The following is a 24,078-nucleotide window of genomic DNA, read 5'->3' as shown; positions in this document are numbered from 1 at the left end:
AAATTCGTTCACACTCAGTCTCTAGCTGTCATGTGTAATGCACCAAAAGCACACCTCCCTTTCCACATCCAGGCCCCACAAAACTTTCCATGGTTTACTCCAGATGCTTCACATGCCCTGGTTCACTCCATTGACAGCACGTCAACCCCGGTATACCACATCATTCCAATTAACTCTATTCCTTGCATGCCTTCACCCTCCTGCATGTTCAGGCCCCAATCGCTCAAAATCTTTTTCACTACATCCCTCCACCTCCAATTTGGTCTCCCACTTCTCCTCGTTCCCTCCACCTCTGACACATTTATCCTCTCTGTCAATCTTTCCTCACTCATTCTCTCCATGTGACCAAACCATTTCAATGCAACCTCTTCTGCTCTCTCAACCACACTCTTTTCATTACCACACATCTCTCTCACCCTTTCATTACTTACTCGATCAAACCACCCCACACCACATATTGTCCTCAAACACCTCATTTCCAACACATGCACCCTCCTCCGCACAACCCTATCTATAGCCCATGCCTCACAACCATATAACATAGTTGGAACCACTATTCCTTCAAACACCCACTTTTGCTCTTAAAAATAACAGTCTCGCCTTCCACACAGTCTTCAATGCTCCAAAAACCTTCGCCCCTCCCCCCTGTGATTCACTTCTGCTTCCATGGTTCCATCCACTGCCAAATCCACTCCCAGATATCTAAAACACTTCACTTTCTCAAGTTTTTCTCCATTCAAACTCACCTCCCAATTTACTTATTCCTCAATCTGAATGAACCTAATAACCTTGCTCTTATTCAATTTACTCTCAACTTTCTTCTTTCACACACTTTACCAAACTCAGTCACCAGCTTCTGCAGTTTCTCACCTGAATCATCAGCAAACAACTGACTCACTTCCCAAGCCCTCTCATCTACAAAAGACTGCATACTTGCCCCCCCACTCCAAAAATCTTGCATTCACCTCCCTAACAACCCCATCCATGAACAAATTAAACAACCATGGAGACATCACGTATCCTTGCCACAAACCGACATTCACTGGGAACCAATCACTTTCCTCTCTTCCTACTTGTACACATGCCTTACAGCCTTGATAAAAACTTTTCACTGCTTCTAACAACTTGCCTCCCGCACCATATACTCTTAATACCTTGCACAGAGCATCTCTATGTAGTATGTATGATTTATATAAAAAAACGTTCTCAACTGCTAGAAGCAAAGAAAGGTTTTCACAAACTCTGCTAACTTCTTAACATGTTTCACCATTTTTCAACCTAACAATTCCCCATATCCTCATAGCTCTCTCTAATAAAATGTATAATTTTACAAAAAAAAAATCTTACTCCAAACATGTTACATAAGAACATAAGCGAGGACACTGCAAGAGGCCAATTGGCCCATGCTAGACAGTTCCTGAGTCAGTCCACCCTATAACCAACCACCTGAACCAATAAATACATCTAACTTTCGTTTAAAGCTACCTACAGACCTAGCTTCCACCACTGTGCTCGGCAGCTTGTTCCACACATCTACTACCGTATTCCTGAACCAATATTTACCCACATCTGACATGAATCTATTAATTTCTAATTTAAATCCACTATTTCTAGTCCTATCCGGAGGCGCCATTCTAAGAACTTTATTCATGTTACCTTTATTGATACCCTTAACCTATTTAAAGACATCAATCATATCCCCTCTAGCCCTCCTCCTCTTAAGTGAATATAAATTCAGTCTTTCTAACCTTTCTTCATAAATGAGGTTTCTGATTCCAGGGATCATTTTTGTCATTTGCCTTTGTACTCTATCTAAACAACCTATATCAACTGCCTAGTATGGAGCCCAAACTACCGCATAATGCAAATGAGGTCTTACTAACGCAAGATAAAGTTGCAATAATATGCTAGAAGTTTTATTGCTAACAGTCCTATAACAGGGAATGTATTTTCCATTCAACAAATGAAAAAGAAATTGTATTATATCTATCTGCAATATTTTCGGTGCCTCTTAACAACTTTACCAATAACAAAATTAGATGTATTAGCTTACCAGAGCCGCACACTAATGCCTTATACTAGACTTCTCTGCCACACTGTAAAATCTAATGCTACAACCTCATCCGTTCGTAAATGAATATTCCACACTGTGGCGGCAACAGTTGTACTGAGGCGACCTAGCTTGAACAAACTCCTGTCCTTGTAGCTCAATTAGGTTGTCTTAAGCGCCTTTGGGTTTGGTCCCACACTGAATATGATCCAGTAATACTCAATATGCTTATTTCTTTAAATGTACTTACCCTGTAACTTAGGTATATACTTCTTATAAAGCAAAGCTAAGGAACCACCTTAAATATGTTTACATATGTTCGGGAATGAGTTGCCACAGTAAACTACCTTTAGGTTCTATACATAATGTAAATCTAATATAATGTGAAATAGAATATATGATTAAGCCTATGAAAATATATATATGTACATTTTAGTATTAAATATACAATCTTAACACTTTATATAAGTCAGTATATCTCTGAAATCAATTTTCATTTATACCTTCCATACGTAAAAAGCCGACGAGGAATCCCGACCCTCCGCCCCGTGAATATATGATATAAACAAATATATTCAAATCCGGATTTCCTGATCTGCAGGGGTGGATTTGTGTAAGCACGTGGTGTTTATATAGCAACTTTACTATTAGTTTAGATCGGAAAAAAAGGACAAAGCAGCGGCTTAGTTCAAAGTAGATTATCTTAGTGTGAACTTATTAGGAAATGGGTTGTTGTAGTAACGTAGGTAAATAATCCAGTAAGGCAGTGGTTATTTTAACGACTAGTCTGCATCGGTGAGTGAAACATTTATTTTACGTATGTTGTAGGCTAGTCGACATCCAATATATCAAACGACAGATTGGTATTAGTAAGTTAAAATTTATTTTGCCAACTAGCTAATGGGAATGTGCCGATTGGCGGCAATTCTAATGCTTAACGCGAGGGATTTTAGTTCCTGTATGATCACATTCTGTTTACCTGTGCAATATGGAAGTTAAGTTGCTTGTTATTATTTCATGCTGTATGATACGTTGTCCGCCTCCCATATATTATCATAGACAACACGCTGCAAAGGTTTATTAGTAATATATGTTTCGGATATTCAGCGAATTTTGGGATCTTAAGTCTTGGAATCAGTGGTTTATGCAATTTTGAGACTAAAGACCACAACGACTCCATCTCTTGAGTCCCCTGAGATTGATTAAGGTAAGCACGCCAGTGCACAGGTTACTTTAGGCCCTGGATAGGTTAAAGTTGTTGTAGTTTGTTGGTTTTGGTGAAATTGTGTATCCGATGGTTTTTGTTGTCGTTCGAACGATTCTGACCTTCATTTGTATTGCAAATAACTACTTTCTGTGATTTCCCTCAACCTACTTCCCTCTAGGGATCCTCCTTTATTGGATAAGGGGGGAACTATCTTAAAATGTACAGATTTGCAATAGAAGTGAAGGTCAGAATTATATAAAACATTTTGAAAACCATCAGAAAAACATGATTTCAGCTATCAAACAGGTTGATGTCAGAAACTAATTTTTCTTTTTTTTTTTCTTTTTTATGTTGAAGGCTCCAGTCATGGACAAAAGTCAACATCAAGGCTAGTCCTAATTGGAATTATAGAAAGAGTAATGAAAGGGAGAACGAAAAAAAAAAGGAAAAGTGTTTACAAGTTTTGGAGGAAGTGAAAAACCTGTCTTTTGAAATGAACCAAGTCATAGATATTTGGAAAAACATGAGAAAGTTGAGAGTTCGAAAGCTCTGAAGTGTAGGAAAAGAAGCAGTAATCAAAACTGCCCACCCTTGAGTTGCCAATGGCCACACGGTAATCATGTGATACAGCAGCTTGCCAAATATTGTGTGGTCCACTTAGTGGTAGGGGCACACAAGCAGCCAGTTCTCAAGAGCAAACACCAAAGTGTTACTGATAGAATGGGAGCCTGAATGGCCTCAGAACAGGAATGGTTGTACCAAGGATTTGATGCGGTGGTATGGGAGGAAGAGGGGATAAATGCTTCCATTCCTGCAAGAATAACCTCTGCTATGCGTTTGGTGAAGACAGAAGCATCCCAAAAGCAACCTAAAAAAAGCCAGAAAAGAAGTTATGTCATTTATTCCAGTCAGCTTTGTTGAGGTGCTAGTATTTACACTTAGAAGTTGCTGGAGGGGGAGGTGCTTTTGAATAGCTACATTTATAAGAGTGTGATCAGATGAACCAGTTGGGATTGATATTGTTTACTCACAATGGGATAGACTAGAGGAGAAAACTAGATCCAGAATATAAGGAGAGTGGTCATAACGGTCCGGAATATGAGTAGGATGGGAGATGATTTGCTGTAAATCATAGGTTCAAAGTAAATGATGCACTCAGAGTTGAAACTTGTGTTTCTAACGGGATGAGCACAAGCAACCTGTCTCAGCATGCCTCAAGCTATCTAGAGGAAAATATGTTCTTTCTTTACTCTCTTAGTCTGCCACTTCATTTTGAGAATTTTGCTTCTGGGCACTGTATTTCATCCGCTTGGAAGAGAGAAAGTGTGGGTACACATGAGATTTCTAGGGGCACTGGGCACTCAGAATGCACAATCAGGCAGCTGCTTCTTGCAACTCCTCATCAGTGCCTCTCCTCATTCAGGAGATCAAGACTCTGTGGACCTACAGTACTTAAGGAACCATGTCAATTCCAATGCTAGGCATCTACAAATGGTAATCAAGGCCAAAGGAGAGATGAAAAAGTTTAAAAGTGTAAGTGTGACATTGCCTTTGAAAATCTATGGAGAGGCAGACAAGGTTTTTGCTTGCCTTGTACTTTTTTACAACTCCACATTTTCTGTTTTCTCCATAACAGTCCTTGCTGTCAGAGTATGTAATATTGAAAGATGTATTATTTCTAAACCAATTTAACACACCCTTTTGAGCTCTATCAACCATACTCTTTTATTGCCACACCTCTATCTTGCCCTTTTATTACTTAATCAAACCACTTCATGCCACACATTGTCCTTAGGCGTTTAATTTCCATCACATCTGTACATCTTTATCTGTGGCCCATGCCTTCCATCCATACATCATTAGGACTACTATACCTTCAAACATACCCATTTTTGCCCTTCCAGATAGTGACCTCACTTTCCAAACATTCTTCAATGCCCTTAAAACCTATGCCCCCTCACTTGCCATATGACTCGCCTCCACTTCTACTTCCATGGTTCCATTTGCAACCATGTTTACTCCCAGGAACCTAAAACACTTCACTTCCTCCAAATTTTCCCCATTCAAACTCAATCTGTCCATCTACCATGTTAAGCCTAATAACCTTGCTTTTATTCACATTTACTCTCAACTTCTTCCTCTCACACACTCTACTGAACTCAGTCACCAGCTTTTGCAGTTTCTCTCTCAAATCTGTGAGCAAACAATAACTGACTCACTTCCCAGGCCACCTTGTCCCCTTCAGACTGCATCCTCACCTCTCTCAGTACATATTTACAAATATTGAATGTAATCATGTAGATTCATGGTATTTTGAAAGCCTTAGGGTTAAGGAAATGTTTTACTGTTGTTCCTTTTTGTACTCAGTGTTAAAGTAATCATCTTAGCCAAGACATACCACTTTACTCTGTTGTACAGTGTTATAATCTTTATTTTTTTTAAAAAGCTTGTGATTCAAAAACTGCTGAAGGTGATATATATACCCTGAATATTCTTTCTTCAGAGTGCACTATGGTCCCAGGCTTGATTTAAACCTGTTAAGATGGTGAAGCGGAAAGTAGACAATCGCATTCGTATTCTTATTGAAAATGGAGCTGCTCTGGGTCACCGAACTCTTGTGGTGGTGGTGGGAGACAAAAGTCGTGACCAGGTATGGTGATGTACACATGTAATGATTGTGTGAAATTTGTTTCTTATCAGGAGAGACGAGAATTACCAGGATCATGATGAACTGCTTTTTTTATTCTAAAAATGTTTTGACATATCTTAGTCATCTTTAGTAGCTAATCAGGGAAGTATTAGAATACAAGATATGATAAAGATTATTCAGCAAAACTTTATTGAATAATTATCATTATATTGTTTGTAATGTTTTATACTGTTTCTTTGTTTAAACCTCTGATAATGACATAATGATGAAATGAAAATTTTGGAATAATAAAATGCTTTTCATTGTGACCCTGGTTATTCTCTTTCTCCTGAAAATAAGGTACCTTAAGCCAGATTTTTACTCTAGCTTTTTCTTATAGACACACATATGAAACTGCCCTTCAAACAATTGTGTCTGTCTTTTAGGTTTGAAAGAGACTGTCCTATTTTTAGATAGTAATATTTTTGTGTATTGTGTGGATGAAATGTTTCTTGCAACAGCATGGGAATCTTGTGGTAATGGTTATGTGACAGAAAAAGTTGAGTAAGCTTTCGTAGCCTTTATTTAGGTTCTTAATGGCATATTTTGTCATCTCATAGTTTCCACAATGAGTTCTTGTTTTTCTGTCATTGCATAGTAAATTTGAAGTAAAGATATAACTTTAGATACCCTGAAAAGTCCAAATTAGTTTTGTGTTACAGCAGACCATAAAAAAAAATTATTCTTTAGGGGAAACTTGTATGGGTTTCTTGAAAAGTCTGGTTTCCATGAATGTATTCTTGATTAAAGTCTTAATCTCTTAAAAGATAGTCAAGGCAAATTTTTTTCCCATCAAAATGAGTACTTAAGAATTTCAGATGAATAATCTGAATAGAAGAGGAGAAGACTTATATACCAAGAGAATTATTCTCATCTGTAGTGAAGCTCCATTCTAAATTTGCTGGAGTTTGGCTTCTGACATATCTTTTATACCCCATTAGGGTAATTTGGGGATCTAATGGAAACTTCTGTGGAATTCACATATCACACATTAAGTCTGGTATGGTAAAGACCCATTGGTTTGAGTTTTGAATGTAAAGGAACAGTCCTCTAGCTCCCAGTATTTGTCTTGGATGCTGGGCATCAGAATTTGTGACGAACTGTTCTGTGTAACCTCGGTTCTCATTTATCTTTATTTCATTTGCATATGGTGCTCTGTTTGCTTACATACATGTAGTGTTACATTGATTTATAGTTGTTTAATGGTCCAATGCTGATTTTTGTACCCTTGCTCCTACAAAGATAATTTAGATAGAAATTTCAGTATGAAACAAGACTTACTTAGCTTCATCACTAGCTTGAGATCAGCACATGCTTGATCAAGACATAAACTTGGAGGCTGTGTTCTCATGCAATTGCTTTGTTTTTTGTACAGATGTTTGTCGTTTTTCATTACATTATGGTAGATAAGAGTGCTATCAGTGATACACAAGCTAAGAAGCCTTGAAAACACATCTTCATTGCCAAGGAGCTGAAAATAATTGAACATCATGAATTGGGGAGAGTAGCTAGCATCTCATGTGTTCTTAGTTCTGACCAGATGATTGAAATGACTCCAAATCCACCCTTGGAGCTGTTTCCTTCTGATTTAGATTAGTCTTTGCTACTCCCTGAACACCTCCAGCTATGGGGTTGTGGAGGAGAACCTACACTATATTTCCATTGGACCAAGGTCAGTTTACAGTGCACATGTTAAAGCTTTAAATTTCTAATAGGATGTGACAGCAATTGGCTCAGATGGCCTGCATTTTCCCCCAGTTAGTCCATGAAAGCAGGGTTTCATTTCTGTTACTACTATTTATGTCATTTTTTATCAGTAATAAGTCAGAAGGAAATAGTGTCTACATCAACATGTCTGAGGTACTTTTTGTTTGGCAAAGATATAGTAGTGTTATGAAATACTTATATGGTAATGTAGGAATTAAACAAATAGATAGATTAAGGATATAAAGATATGGTGTGAAGAAATCATTAAGGTGATGCATCAATGAACACTTGCCAAGATAGCTTGACTATGTAGGGTGTATGTAAGAAGTTGATGAAACACATATGACATAGTATGGTTAAAGGTGTGAAGGAAAGAGCTGTGCAGAGCAAATATTCAAGAAGCACCATGATTATCTGGGTGACCTGAGCTTCAGCACAAAAGACACAAGTCAAGGATATGTTTGAGCTTAAAGTTTCTATATCCTTGATCTACTCCATGTAAATGGAAGCAGAATTATAAAGTTTGTTTAATAACTTTATTCCATTTTTCATATGACTTTCATTATCTGTAACGGGATTATTTACAACAGGGTCTGTACACTTTGTCCTTCTGATATTTTATTGATGTATTGGAATTTTCTTCATGAAACTAGGTTGTGTTTTTGCACCATATGTTGTCCAAGTCATCCCTGAAGCAGGCCAATGTCCTATGGTGCTACAAGAAGGAGTTAACTTTCTCATCACATCGGAAGAAAAGAATGAAGCAGATAAAAGCCAGAATGAGGTCTGGGCAGGCAGAAATCAGTGAGGATGATCCCTTTGAAATGTTTGTGTCCATGACAGATATTAGGTACTGTTACTACAAGGAGACCCACAGAATCCTTGGGAATACTTACAAGATGTGTGTACTACAGGTAATCCTGAAATGTTTTATGTATTTGACATATAGTTTCTTTGTACCTAATTGTTTCTCTTGACTTAGTGAGATAGCATTAGGAACAAATGAACTGTTCCTCATTTGCAAAATCCATTCTCTAGATGGCATGTTTGATGTCCTGAAACTAGAACTCACCATCCACAGGCAGGCCCCACAGACTATTTCATCATTTATTTTAACCATTCATATACCTTAATTCAACCTGTTAAGAGCATATTGATCTCCCCTATCACTCTACTTATTCTGTCCAATGCAAGCCTCTCATCCTCCTGAATGTTCTGGCCCTGGTACCCTTGGTACCTTAAATTTTATGTTTCCATCCACATTTTGGTCTTCCTATGCCTTTTGCTCCTTTCCCTTCTAACACTTAGTCTCTCATAGCATTTTTATTTTTTTTTGTTATTGTATCTATATGTCTGAACCATTTGAATGCATGCTAACGAGCTCTCTCCATCATAATGTGTTAACTACAACATTTTTTCGTGAACTGTCTCTCATTACTTGATCAGTCTGCCTCACACCATACATTGTCCTCAGACATTTCATTTCCATAACCTTTTCCCTGCCAGAACCCTAACCTTCCTCTCCCACCCTTTGACTCACTTTAACCCTTATCATTCCATATGCTGCCATGTTCCCTCTCAGGTACCTTAAGCACTCAACTTTCTCCTGGTCATCCCCATTCAAACATATACTAAAATCATGTTGAATACTATACATAAATTATTTTGATGAGTGAATGTCCAGAATCTTATTTTGATGGAGTATTGGCACTGGTTAACCTTTAACCCTTAGGAGGCAGTTGACTTATTTGGGGACTGCCACTTGTGCCTCTATTGCAAAAATTAATGGCCATTGGCATTAGATGCATTGTTTCCAAACACTACAGCTTAAACTTATAATGGAAAGCATATGTGGAGACATCAAGGATGTCTGTAAAAGATCTCTGCCCTTATGATACATAATAGATTTTGTTGCTGTGTCACTCTTACAAGATAAGAGAAGTTCCTTATATAAAACCATAAGTAATCATCTGTCTTTGTGACAAGAACTTACACAAATAAGATTCTCAAAATATGCCTGAAAATGCTTGTGAAGTGCATGATATGCCTAGCACCACCTGCTCAGTGATACAAAAATACTAACAACACATTTCCACCTCAACATGCTCAGCACCCAATTCTCTGCAACCTCACCATCTCCATCCCACTCAATTTGCCTCATAACCATTCACCAGCTTCCATTCAGAACTAAAAAGCTCAGCTCTTCCTCACATTCAACTTGATACTATTGAGTCCTCCCTTTCTCAGCATACACCACATTGTCTGATATATTTGCGCTTCAGTGACTTGGCAAATGCTAAACAAGCAACCAACCTCCAATCCAGTCTTGAACCCTAATTCAGCAGACATACTTCCATCTGAAACTGCACTCCCTGGACATTTATGAGTCACACTTTCATCTAGGCCTGGGACACCATCCATAGTTTCATCACTACAAATGTGGGTTCAATATATCACAAGCTCTCTCATACCCAGTAAGCAACTTCCACAATGAAGACACCATACACTTCTTAACTGTCCTGCACTCGCCCCCAACTAAACAGTCACATAAAATCACAACAGTAATTAACCTATGGTCACACTCAGTGAGTGTGGCAGGCTTTCTAGGCATTGCAGGAGCCCATAGAAGGGGGTCTTGAGGGAGGAGTAAGTGTAGTTTTTCCAGTAAAAGAGATTGGGCAAGTACAGTAATTACTTACAATATGGAATGAGGATGTTTTGGGGAGGTATGGGATGTGCATTGTAGGTCAGTGTTGAGATTGTTTAGGTTTATAGTGAGAAGAGAATAAACAAGATTTCATATTGAATTTGAAGTACATATATGGAAGATCGGCCACAGAAGTACAGTGATTAGTATTTAGACTAGAATCTGCTTGAACCTTCTAACTACTGATTTAGGAAATAACAAAAGAGGTTTAAAGAGGTGGATATAGACCACTGGAACTTTTTTCTGTGTTCTTAACTAAGGTTTATTACTTTATAAACTTGTCACAGGACTTTGAAGCTTTAACTCCCAACATCTTGTGCCGCACCATGGAAACTGTGGAAGGTGGTGGGATTATTGTGATACTCCTTCAGACTGTGACCTCACTTCGGCAGCTTTACACTCTTAGTATGGATGTTCATGCTCGGTACCGCACAGAGGCTCATCAGTTTGTTGTTCCCAGATTCAATGAAAGGTATGGGATTTTCTGAGACTTACTTAGAGAGCTTTTGTTTTTCTTTTACATTGATGACTTACAGTCATTTAGTTTTGCATTTGATGGTTTTCCATTATGAAAATGTTATCATATTTTAGCATCATATTTTTGTAATAATTTCAACACATATCCTTCTGTCTATACATGTATTATCTTTAAAGCTGCTCCTAATTCCATAAGGTGATTGGATACTTACAGCTGATCAGGTCACTCATACATATCCTCAGTTCATGCTCAGTGTTTTGAAGTGAAACAACCTTCCACTCAATTGTATTTCGGTTTTTAAAGATGGAACAGAAGAAGAAGCCAAGCAGGGAGTGCTCATCCTCCTCAAAGACTCAGGCTGGGGTGTCTAGATATGTGTGTGGATGTAACCAAGATGAGAAGAGAGGAGAGATGGGTAGTATGATTGAGAAAAGAAACTTGGATGTTCTTGCTCTTTAGTGAAACAAAGCTGAAGGGTAAAAGGGAGGAATGGTTTGAAAAATTCTTAAAAGGGTGTCAATCGAGAGCAACAGAATAGCTCAACAAATATGCAGTACAGTGCATGGCACATACTATCTCTGCCTTCATGGTAGTTTTTTGTTGGTACTCTCTGGCCACGGCACCCTGAAGAGTGCATGGCATTGTTCAGTGATATAACTGCTTACCCCACCATCACCTCAGCAGTCAAATGATTTCTATCCTGCCAAGGAAATGGATTAGTTATTGGCAGGTGTGTGTCTGGCAACTTCCCTGTTTTGTCTACAGACGAAGGACTGATAGACACGAGCATTTTTTTCATATAGAATACAATAGTGGTGAGAGAACAGAGAGTGAATTGGGAAACAGAGATGTGTATTGTTTATAAATGAATGATTTATGGTGATGAACTAAGTATGGCTTGGTGAGCGCTGGTCATAGATAATGACATGTATGGAGGAAATTTTACACAGGCTACTGTGTGTGTGTGGAGCATGACATTTTGTAATTAGATAGTTCAGTCTTTGTATATTTCCTCCAGAATTTCTTTGATTGTCTACTTCAGATTCATATTGTCACTGGCATCCTGCTCTACTTGTGTGGTGATGGATGATCAGCTACACATCCTGCCAGTCTCATCACATTTAAGGGATCTACAACCAGTACCCTCAGTTTCTATCAGGTCTCCACTTTCCCCTCAAGATCAGGAACTTAAGGATCTGAAGGAGTCACTTAAGGATAATCCTCCAGTAGGGCTGTTAATAGATCTTTGTAAGACTCTAGATCAGGTAACTATGGTTTCTTATTCATCCTGCTGTTCTCATGTTGTGGAAGAAAATATACTCTTCATTTATGATTTAATGCAATAGTTGTTTCCTGCATGTATAAAGATATGGTCCCTTTAGAACCCTTTCTGATAAATGACTTCAGACTTTTCATTAACCAAACAGATATAGTGTAATCAGCTCAACAGCAGCACTGGAAAGATTAACCTAAGAATTGCTTTGCATTATAGAGAGTGAACACTTAAATTCTAAAGATGTCACCAGTATTGCAATTTATCCACGTAGTCTGAAGAAGAGTAATTGATGAGAAGAGAACAGAAAGATAAACTAGCAATTTAGTAAATATCTCTGAGAACTGATATTGTCAAAAGGATTTAGTAGAGAGCATTGAGGAACCCAATCATGGTATACAGAAGTGATATGAGCATTTAGAAATGTTGAATGAAAAGGGATTGATAATGAGTTGTGGGTCAAAGGTGGAGGGAACAAGGAGGAGAGAGAGGTAGAATTTGGAAAGATGGACTAAATGAAGCTCTATGATATCAAGGCTTGAACCATCATGAAGATGCAAAGCATTGATAGGATAGGAAGAAACAAAACATCATGGTATGTATGGTGTACTGTTTATGAGCTGAAACAGGGCATAAGAAATATTCAATGTAGATTAAGAAGTCTGTGGAGCTTAGCTGTGAATAGTTGGCTCTGGTTTTGGTATATATACATGACATCTAGAGATTGGATGTGTACAAAGAAGGCTGCAGTTACTTAAGTGAGAAAGTCAGTTATTTTGAGACTAGATGTGAGCGAATAAGGCCACTCTTTCTTCTGTTCCTGATGCTGTCTCACATTAAGTGGATGGGATTGCGCATGATTTTTTAGTTAGGTAGGATTTTCATTGTATGCATAGCTCAAGATGAGGTACCTGAGGATTGGCAGAATACCTGTGTAATGTTTTATAAGGGAAGGGGGACAAATGTCTAGATTTATTGGGTTTTATATGTTAGAGTAGTGGTTGAGAGGGTGGTGGCATACACAGAGCATTAGAGTGGGGAGAAGTAGAATGGATTCAGGAGCGACAGAGGATGTATGGCTCAAGAGGAGGTATGGCTCAGATGTTTGTTTACTTTGAAGACTTTGTGTGAGACACATTTAGAGAAACAAAAGGATTTGTATGTGGAATATATGGATCTGGAGAAATCATATAATAGGGTTGATAGAGAGGCTCCGTGGAAGGTGTTACCAATACATGGTATAGGAGGAAAGTTTTCATTAGGAGAGTAAGGATGTGTGTGAGTAGGAAGAGAAGAGGATGAGTGGTACCAGAAATTGGGTCTGCATCAGGAGTGTGTGATGTTACAATGGCTGTTTGATCAGTTTATGGATAGGATGGTAATGTGGAAGTCTTAGAGATAGGGGCAGGTCTGCAGGCTTTTAAGGAATGGGGGCTCCAGGGAAGTGAGTCATTTACTCTTTGCTGATGACATGGCATGAAAAACATGTTTGAGTGAGAAACTGCCAAAGCAAAGCTAGTTTCTGAGTTTAGGAGGGTGTGTGAAAGGAGGAATTTGAGGATAAACATGAATTAAAGCAATGAGCCTGGGGTCTTAGTCTCCCTTACCACTCTGTGACTCACTTCAGCACCCCATAATTCCATCTACTACCAAATCCACTCCCAGGTACCTGTAGCACTCCCTTTCCTTTAGGTCTTCATCATTCAAACATACTCCCAGATTATATCATCTCATTCCCATATTGTTCCTCATTACTGTTGTTCACATATAATTCCAACTTTTTCCTTTTAAACAGTCGCTCATACTGTCTAGTAAGATATCCTTTTACAATATCTAATATCTAGTTCATCTCTGTCAAATTTATTATTTAGAGGTTTTGGTAAAATATGTTAATTCACTGAAAAACATGATTTAATTTTCCTTTTTAGGCTAAATCTGTGCTGCAGTTTGTAGTTGCTATCACAGAAAAGACACTGTGCACTACAGTCACACTTACAGCTGGGAGAGGGCGAGGCAAATCTGCAGCACTTGGAATATCAATAGGTTTGTGGCTCTGTTGTGATATGTTGCTTGTTACTCCACTTGCTTTACTACAGCTAGGTTTTTTTCCATTTTAGTGCAAATTTTTATGTTCACATTACCCTTCTTATTAATCTTTTAACACAAAGGAGAGATGTTGGTAGTACTTTTTTCTCTTCAGTCCCCACTTAAATACATTGATAATCTTTAATTCTTTTATATTTATAGATATAACATTAAGATTGCCCATTTCACAGAAATGAATGTTTTGTTTCAGGCATCTACCTCCATATGCTTCCTCCTCCATTTTTTTATACTTATTCGCCATTTCCCACATTAGCAAGGTAGCATAGAGAACAGAAGACTGAGCCTTAGATGGAAAATCCTCACATGGCTCCATTCTCTGTTCCTTCTTTTGGAAAAGCAAAAATTTGAGGGGAGGATTTCCAGCCTTCCACTCCCACCCCTTTTAGTCATCTTCTGTCATATGCAGGGAATACGTGGGAAGCATTCTTTCTCCCCATCCTTGGGATATCCTCCATATATCATACAATTGATTTATCGTTGTACTCCTCATCTGTGATCTAGGTAATTCATTGGCATTATCTTAGTTTGATGAATGAAATACACTTCTGTTTCTCTTTCAACTTAATTCTTCCAAAATGCTCAGCATTGATAGAAACAATAGAATAGTAATAGGAATAGCTCAAGATAATTGGGCTCTTGGCAACTGGTTTAGGAAGTGACCACTATGGTAATTTGAATTCCTACTTTGTGAAGGCTTTGCTGACTTTTATCAACACAGATTGAGAGGTGCAGGTCTCTCTGCTGTTCACAGGTTGTATAAGCACTGAAAGACATCTTGATTTTTTAGAACTGGTATAGGTTTGTTTTTTAATTAGGTGGACTTGTAAAATAAGGTCAAAAATATCTTTGCCCTGCCAAATGACATATAGCCTTTGATATCCACTGGAGAACTAGACAGTTCTGAGATCAGCTTCCTGTTCAGAAAAGACAATCTAGGATTTTTCATTAATATATTTTTTATTTATTTATTATACTTTGTCGCTGTCTTCCGTGTTAGCGAGGTAGTGTAAAGAAGCAGATGAAAGGACATACACATGTATATACATAAATGCCTACACACGCATATGTACATACCTATACATTTCAACGTATACATGCATATACGTACACAGACTTATACATGTATACACATATACAAAATTCATTCTTGCTGCCTTCATCCATTTCCATTGCCACCCCACTACACATGAAAATAACACCCTCCTCCCCACACACACACACGAGGTAGCACTAGGCAAAGACAACAAAGGCCACATTTGTTCACACTCAGTCTCTAGCTGTCATGTGTAATGCACCGAAACCACAGCTCCCTTTCCATATCCAGATCCCACAAAACTTTCCATGGTTTACCCCAGATGCTTCACATTCCCTGGTTCAATCCATTGACAGCACATCAACCCCAGTATACCACATCATTCCAATTCACTCTATTCCTTGCATGCCTTTCACCCTGCTGTATGTTCAGGCTCTGATCGCTCAAAATCTTTTTCACTCCATCCTTCCACCTTTAATTTGGTCTCCTGCTTCCCCTCATTCCCTCCACCTCTGACACATATATCCTCTTGTCAATCTTTCCTCACTCATTCTCTCCATGTGACTGAACCATTTCAATACACCCTCTTCTTCTCTCTCAACCACATTCTTTTTATTACCACACATCTCTCTTACCCTTTCATTACTTACTCGATCAAACCACCCCTCACCACATATTGTCCTCAAACATTTCATTTCCAACACATCCACCCTCCTTCGCACAACCCTACCATTAGCCCATGCCTCGCAAGCATATAACATTGTTGGAACCACTATTCCTTCAAACATACCCATTTTTGCTCCCCGAGATAATGTTCCCGCCTTCTACACATTCTTCAGTGTTCCCAGAATTTTCGCCCCCTCCCCCACCCTGTGACTCACTTCTTTTCCCATGGTTCCATCCACTGCTGAATCCACTCCCAGATATCTAAAACACACTTCCTCCAGTTTTTCTCCATTCAAACTTACCTCCCAATTTACTTGTCCCTCAACCCAACTGAACCTAATAACATATTTGTGAAAAGTTTAGTATGAAATGAATGGAGAGATAGAATTTAAGAGTATATCTTAAAACTTTCTTTTTTTCCTAATCAGCTGGTGCCATTGCCTTTGGCTACTCCAACATTTTTGTCACTTCTCCAAGTCCTGAAAACTTAAACACCCTGTTTGAGTTTGTTCTCAAGAGCTTAAATAAGATGGGTTATGAAGAGCACTTGAACTATCAGGTTGTGCGTTCATCTGACCCACAATTCAGCAAGTGCGTGATGAGGGTTGTAGTGACACGGGATAGGCAACAAATTATCCAGGTTGGTAATTACCTGTGCTTATTGACTCAAAAAGTTTGGAGAAAGAAAAAGTACCATTACAGTTGTGGTTGTTTTTGAGCAATAGTAGACTAAATTATTTAGTGATAGATTGAATGATTAGAGATCAGAAATCCAGTAAACTAGTGGGGCAGAGAAAGTGATATCCAAGAGGGGGGATAGATGGTAAGCATGTAGATGAGCCTTTCAAAACTAAGAATGAGGAAGAAGTTAGCTTGTTTGATCAGGTTCTATCATATGCAAGTAAGATTTTGGGCTGATGGATTGATGAATGAATTGCATTACATGCATTGTTTGATAGATTTCATGAGAGGAGGAAAGAATGGGAAGTAGAAGTGATTAGACAGGAATGTAGAATATTTTTTGTTGCAAAGAGGAAAGTGATTAGAGTAACAGATGTACTGTAATCTTAAGGTCATTGTTGATAGGAAGAGAATGACTGTGAATGGACTTAAAGAGTTATTTTATTGGGTTTGAACATTAAAAAGTAAAGATTCAGTTCAGGGATATATTGGAGGACTGTGTGTGCATGATTGCAATATGGGTGCCAGCACAAATGAGAATAGAAATCTGTAGTAACTACAGTGTTTATAGAGGAATTAGCTGATACATTTAATTATATAGCCTCAATATGAATGCATGGTAAAGCTTATTAGATATAGATATGATGCTTTTTGTTAGTCACATACACTCTGACCTCTCAGATCTATACTAATGTTTGAGTGCATTATCCTCAAAATGTGAGAGAAAAAGGAAAATGTGGATAGGTGGTTTTGGTAAGAATCAGGATGGAAAGATGTGATAATTTACTGAAATCCTTTTTCTTCACATATTGCGCTTATAGTATATTACAGATGTCATTTACATATATATTAAAGTAATGCAGTTGATATGATAAAAACTGAATAAGAAAGAGTAAGTCGTTTAAGGTGACAATTGCACAATTGCACTTCTTGTGATCACTGAGGTACATTACAATCTCAGTTGCACACATGTGTTTAGAAGATTCTATTTCTTTTTTTTTGGGGGGGTGGGGAATCCTTAACACTTTAACTGTGGATGGTGCATATACGGTCTTTTTTTTTTTATACCATCTACTTCTTTTTTGGTGGGGTGTTGGGGAATCCTTAACACTTTAACCGTGGATGGTGCATGTATGGTCTGTCTCTCTTATTTTCTTATACCAAACACTACAGACAAGTCAAATAGGAATTCCTGATTTCAAAATTGTCATACATGGTGGTGGAACATAGATATTAGTGTTGGTGTTGTCCTTGCCACCAATCTGTGTTGCCATACAGTAGATCAGCTACACTTCCCATCTGTGGGATATTTACCCACATGCTGGAAAGAGCAGTACAATATTAATTGGTCAAATCCAGGTTACTTAATGGAGAAGATATGTACATCTTAAGAATTATAACATTATACAACATACAGAAAAAGAATGTAATTTTTCATGAAAATTAACTGCTTTCTTTCAGTAGCATGTCATAAACCCAGCAGCCATCTGTTTAACACCATTCCTATTCAGGCCAGTTATACACAGAATTAATAACTAATCACTGCATGACAGGTTAAGTGAAGCATAGATTGCTTTAAAGCTTATCTTGTAGGTGCTGTACCCCAACCTGCCAAAGGGATTGTGAATGCTTTTGTTTGTAAGTTTCTTGTGAAGCATCAGAACAAGAGTAGGGATATTGCTTGGCAGGGAGAAAATTCAGATGATTTTATGGAATTTTTGGAGAGCATAGATTTTTCATTATTCAAAGTGCATGTCCATACAAACTGATATGTACTAACACACACACAGATGTGCACTATAGCATTTTTACCATAAGCAAGAAAAATGCTATACGGGCAGTACACTGAGACCTTTGGCAGCTGATGAAGATCCTTGATTTGATATTTATCTTGCCCTCTGACACAAAATTTTGAACCAGTAGGGAACTGGAATTATTACGAAATATCTTTCAAACGCGGGAGACAGCAACAAAGTATAAAAAAAAAAAAAAAAAAAAAAAAAAATCTTTCAAATCACTGACTGGGACAAAATCATGAATATGAGTAGAATTAGATGACCTCCGACCTCCCATTTATTCCAGTTTTAAGAAGCTTCTATTTTTTGAGAGTTTTGTATCTCTTTCCCTTAATGTATCTTGATATTTCAATGGATGAATTTAGGTAGCAAATTTTAAAAGATGCAGGACAGTTTCCACTTGCCAGGAAGAAAATAGTATGCTAGGCATCACCTTTCTTATTGCAGATTTTTCTGTAATAGTCATCAGTTATGATTCTAAGAGTTATTGCACCACTTATGATTCTGTTTCTGTAAATAATTCCCTAGTTTGACATTTATATCCTGATTGCAACACTATTATTTCCCTGATAAGAAATTATCAATTTTCATTTTATGGGCTTGATTGATTACTATATTCCTTTTCAGTTTCTGAATTTTCTTCCAAAATATTCATTAGATATATAGATATATGGGAACAGGGGGCTGGAAATCCATCCCCCCTGTTTTTTTGATTTTCCAAACGAAGGAACAGAGAAGGTGACCAAGTGAGGATATTCCCCCCAAGGCTCAGTCCTTTGTTCTTAACGCTACCTTGCTAACGCAGGAAATGGTGAATATGTATGAAAAAAAATATATGAATATATGTAGCTTAGACTGATAGTTCCTTAATTCAACAACTACTTTATCAGTAAGTCCAGTATTGAAATTTATGGTGAAAATTATAGGAAACGTATTTGTACAAAACCTGTTTGGCACCATTTCTTAGATGGTTATTTAGAAGTCATAGATTTTATCATATGTTCCATGAATCTTTATAGCTTCTTGAATAATTTTAGCCCAGTTTTATGGTTAGAATTGAAGGTTAAGGGGAGACATCTTTGGTAAGAGATTAGAACAAAGGTACCAACTCCCATTTTATTCAAGAGTCATCAATTTTACAGTTAATAGACAGCTACTGTGGATGATTAACTTTCACAGAAGAGACAGTCTGTCAGATGGCTAACAAAAGAGACAGTCAATTGTCAGAGGGCCATCCCTTTGTCTTACCTACTCTTGTTCTGACGCTTCATAAGACACTTAAAAGCAAAAGCATTCACAATCCAATTGATAGGTTGGTGTATGGCACTTACAAGATGAGCTTTAAATTGATCTGTGCTGCACTTAACCTGTCATGCAGTGATTAGTTAATCATTTTATGTGCAGTTGCCCTGAATGGGAATAGTGTTCAACAGATGGGTGCTTGGTCTGTGATATTCGAGAGAAAGAAACCTGTTGATTTTCATGGAAAATGACATTCTTTTTATGTGTTGTATAATGTGATTTTAAGATGTGAATATCTTCTCCCATATTTAATAACTTGGAATTAACCAATTCATTTCCACTAGTATAGTAGTTCAAGTACTATGGAGAAGTCATTTGTTAGAATTATTAGTTTACTTGTCCGTGATGATCAGACAGTCGATGTCATGTTTGATATTTTATTTGTAAAGCCTCTCATTTGTAGATGAATGCATCTGTCTTAAGTTAGAATACTGCATTGATATTTGTAAGTGTAATTGTAAAGGGAGATTTGGATCACATTAATTAACTGTAATTCTAGTTTTCATTATGTCATCCATAAACTGTGCTAGAATTCTGTCATAACAAATGGTTCTGATTTAATGGTATTTTTGCAGTATATTGCACCAGGTGAGAGCAACAGTCTTAGCTTGGCTGAACTTGTGGTAATTGATGAAGCTGCTGCCATTCCCCTTCCACTTGTGCATAAACTGTTGGGTCCATACCTAGTCTTCCTGTCATCTACTGTGTCTGGTTATGAAGGCACAGGGAGATCACTCTCTCTCAAGTTGATTGATCAACTCAGGAACCAGTCCAAAGGCAAATCCACCGAAGTTAATCCTACAAATAGAAAGTCAGAAAAAGAAGAACTTGGTAGAGTTTTGCATGAGGTATTTGATGACTAGAAATTAATGTTTTTATGATTATTATTATTTTGTTATACTTAATTGCTGTTTCCTGTGTCAGCGAGGTAGCGCCAGGAAGCAGACGGAGAATGTCCCATCCATTCATATACACATATATATACATAAATCTCCATATGCGCGCATATACATCCATATACATAAATCTCCATATGCGCGTATATACATACATATACATATACACATAAACATACATATACATACACATCACAGACATGTACATATTTCTCTCTTGTGTCTCCCCTGATGATGTGATTATTACACGAAAGTGCACTTGGGAACTTTTCGTGTTTCATTTTCCCCGTAGACTCATAGGAATATATACACATGCACATGTTCATACTTGCCTTCATCCATTTCTGGTGCTATCCCACCCCACAGGAAACAGTATCGCTACCCCCTACTTCAGCGAGGTAGCACTAGGAAACAGACAAAAAAGGCCACATTCGTTCACACTCAGTCTTTAGGTGTCATGTGTAATGCACCGAAACCACAGCTCCCTATCCACATCCAAGCCCCACAGACCTTACCATGGTTTACCTAAGACATTTCACGTGCCCTGGTTAGTCCATTGACAGCACATCAACCCCGGTATACCACATCGTTCCAATTATAGTTTGAAAATATGACCATTTTACGAGTTAGAATGATAAGTTTTTTCTTTGTATGAATATGTTCGACTATTTTTCTAATATTCACATGTAGTTTTTTTGAAAGGTCTGTTGGGCCTGATTTCAGATAGGAGGCTGTGATTTCGGTGCATTGCACATGATAGAGAATAGATGAGTGAATATTGCATCTATTTGTTTGTTCCTGGCACATATATGTATAGGAGTAAAGACAGTACATACATATATACAAAGTTAAGAGATGGGGTAACGTAAGTGTAAAACTCTCTCTTTGTAACACATGAATAGCAATTACACACATGGTCTTTATCCTTCCTGGTATGTTTCCAATCTTCATGTATTTACAGATTACCTTAGATGAATCCATTCGGTACAAAAATGGTGATCCAGTCGAAGCATGGTTGCATCAGCTGCTATGTTTGGAGGCAAACCTACTTACCCCTCCCTCTAACCTTCCTCCAGCTAGTCACTGTCAGTTGTTTTATGTCAACAGAGACACTCTCTTTGGCTACCACAAGGTTTGTACTGGATATAACGCACTGTCCACATTGTATTGTAAGTAGATTGGATTTTCAATGCTGTTATGACATATTTCAGGACAACATGTCTGCCTAGAGGAAACTGGGCATTGATATCCTTGTTGACTTGCAGAACTGGGATATACCAAAGTTTCCAGGAAGGGGAAGGCCAAGAAAAGGATGGAAGTATAAAGTAAAGGAGGCTCTGGGGTATTGGGGTCTTAACATTCAGAGCATGAGATGTGTATGTAAGTAAAAAGAATTTCTGTGATATGGTATACAGGGGGCAATGCTCCTGAAATGGGCTGAACCAGGGAGGAAATGTTAATGGGAAGCTGTTGAGTAGTCTGTGAGGTTAGCTTTGGCTATTAGACTCTGTTTTTGTACATAGTATATGACAGCTAGAGGCTAGATATGTACAAGTAAGGTCATTGTTCATCTTTGGGTGTCTGATGCTTCCTCACAAAGTTGGGAAAAGCAGTTAGGCACAAAAAAAGATTTAGATGTGGGTATTTGGACTGGATATGGAGAATGCACAGGAGCTTGACAGTTAAGTACTACATTTGAGATGGCTGATATTGTAGAAAGAAAGGTACATTTCTAGATCTCATTGGAAGAGCAAAGATGTGAGATTGTAGGTGTATCTAAGTTTGTAAGAACAAGTTGATGCTGGGAAACAGTTTGGAGGTACAGGGAAGTTTACAGGAAGATATGATGCAGCTCACTGTAGCCTTTTTTTTTTTTTTTTTTTTTTTATGTTGAAGGCTCCAGTCAGACAGCACAGACAGAAGTCCACATCAAGGCCAGGCTCTAATTGAAATATTGAGAGAATTATGAAAGGGAAAAAGAAAAGGCAAGGGAAAATATTTACAATTTTGGAGGAAGTGAAAAACCAGTCTTTTAAAATGTGCCAGGTCATTTTTTGGGAAAGACATGAGAAGGTAGAGTTCCAAAATCTTTAACATGTAGAGAAGAAGCAGTTATCAAAACAGCCCACCCTTGAGTTGCCAATGGCCATGTAGTATTCATATGATGCAGCAGCTTGCTGGGTTGCATGGTCTAGCTAGTAATGGGGCACAAGCACCCAGTTCTCAAGAGCAAAAACCAAAGTAATAGCTATAGAGGGATAGAAACTGATAAATTTGTATTGCTGGTGGACTTCATTGTTGAAGACCTTTCCATCTCTAAGGAGTCCACCCTACTTTGCTCCCATGTGGAATTGATGTATACACAGATAAGCAATATTGTTAGAGTAACTGGTAACACAAATGTTGAAATGGAGGTGGTATGGGCATGTGCTAAGACTGTATTGAAAAATTGACTGAAAGAAAGAACTAGAGTTAAGGTAGTGCCACAGATTCCAAGGGAAATCCAAGTGGAAATGAGAAGGGTGATGAATTGCAGTAATATATACTTGTGGTGATTCTGATTTTGGAAGGATATCTCTAACATAGAGCTTTTTTTTTTCTTTTTTTTTCTTTTTTTTTCTTTTTTTTCCTCTCCAAAAGAAGGAACAGAGGGGGCCAGGTGAGGATATTCCAAAAAAGGCCCAGTCCTCTGTTCTTAACGCTACCTCGCTAACGTGGGAAATGGCGGATAGTTTGAAAGAAAAAAAAGAGCTAAAGAGAGCGTTTATTCATAAATCGAATGATTATTTCGTTTTTTATTCAGAATTATTAATCTATAGATTTTGCTGCTTTTTTGATGTGTATTTCAGGTATCAGAAAAATTCTTGGCACAATTAATGAGTCTTCTAGTATCATCCCATTACCGCAATACTCCAGATGACATGCAGACACTGTCTGATGCTCCAGCACACCATCTGTTTGTTTTGTTACCACCACAGGAAGAAACAAAGGGGAACTGCTTACCCCCAGTTATTAGTGTTGTGCAGGTAGGATGAATATTTCTTACAGAAAGTACATGTTAAATGTTCATTATTTATCTTAGTTGCAAATTTCTTTTTATATTGTTACTGTGAAAGCTATGAAGTAGTGTATTTGTTAAGCCATTTTCCTTTCTGTGAAAAGAATGGAACATAGGTTTCTTAAGTTGCATTTGGATATTTTTTTCCCAGTATGTCTAAAGGCTTGGAACCTTGATAAGGCACCCAAGTATTGATGGATGCAGTGATAGTGCCGTTATATAAAGGCCAGGTGTCTCACGTTACTGCAGTGTTTGGAGGAATTAAAAGGACTATTATCGTTAATCTGAAAGAGATAGATGTTTGTTTAGATCACATTTTTATCACTTGAGAGATTGTAAAGAAAATATACATAAGGGAAAAGTGTACAGTACTTGTATATGGAATGTACATAAATGTGTATAAAGCAGATCTTGAATCTTACATCCCTA

At 37.8% G+C, this 24,078-nt stretch overlaps 2 protein-coding genes across 6 annotated transcripts in view; one reads left to right on the top strand and one right to left on the bottom strand.

The window, feature by feature from the left end:
• Nucleotides 1-2,401, bottom strand: part of Tcs3 (Probable tRNA N6-adenosine threonylcarbamoyltransferase Tcs3) — a 40,522-nt gene extending 38,121 nt beyond the window's left edge. The window contains exon 1 of one of the 2 annotated variants that reach the window (XM_071659808.1): nt 2,301-2,401. The gene's annotated coding sequence lies outside the window, so the exon portion shown is untranslated. Of the gene's footprint in view, nt 1-2,053; nt 2,172-2,300 lie in introns of those variants that run through there. The other variant, XM_071659809.1, reaches the window with a different exon arrangement.
• A 193-nt stretch (nt 2,402-2,594) lies between these two features.
• The window catches only part of l(1)G0020 (RNA cytidine acetyltransferase l(1)G0020), a 62,139-nt gene continuing 40,655 nt past the window's right edge, over nt 2,595-24,078 (top strand). For 2 of the 4 annotated variants that reach the window (XM_071659656.1, XM_071659653.1), the window contains exons 1-10: nt 2,650-2,845; nt 5,761-5,907; nt 8,307-8,567; nt 10,648-10,832; nt 11,881-12,103; nt 14,040-14,154; nt 16,345-16,556; nt 20,271-20,543; nt 21,553-21,723; nt 23,441-23,617. In XM_071659656.1, the coding sequence (XP_071515757.1) occupies nt 5,800-5,907; nt 8,307-8,567; nt 10,648-10,832; nt 11,881-12,103; nt 14,040-14,154; nt 16,345-16,556; nt 20,271-20,543; nt 21,553-21,723; nt 23,441-23,617 (1,725 nt within the window). In that variant the 5' untranslated portion in view covers nt 2,650-2,845; nt 5,761-5,799. Of the gene's footprint in view, nt 2,920-5,760; nt 5,908-8,306; nt 8,568-10,647; nt 10,833-11,880; nt 12,104-14,039; nt 14,155-16,344; nt 16,557-20,270; nt 20,544-21,552; nt 21,724-23,440; nt 23,618-24,078 lie in introns of all 4 variants that reach the window. The other 2 variants (XM_071659654.1, XM_071659655.1) reach the window with 2 other exon arrangements.

Source organism: Panulirus ornatus, chromosome 68 (assembly GCF_036320965.1).
Source record: "Panulirus ornatus isolate Po-2019 chromosome 68, ASM3632096v1, whole genome shotgun sequence".
Lineage (NCBI taxonomy): Eukaryota > Metazoa > Arthropoda > Malacostraca > Decapoda > Palinuridae > Panulirus > Panulirus ornatus.
This window is presented reverse-complemented; position numbering and strand designations above follow the sequence as displayed.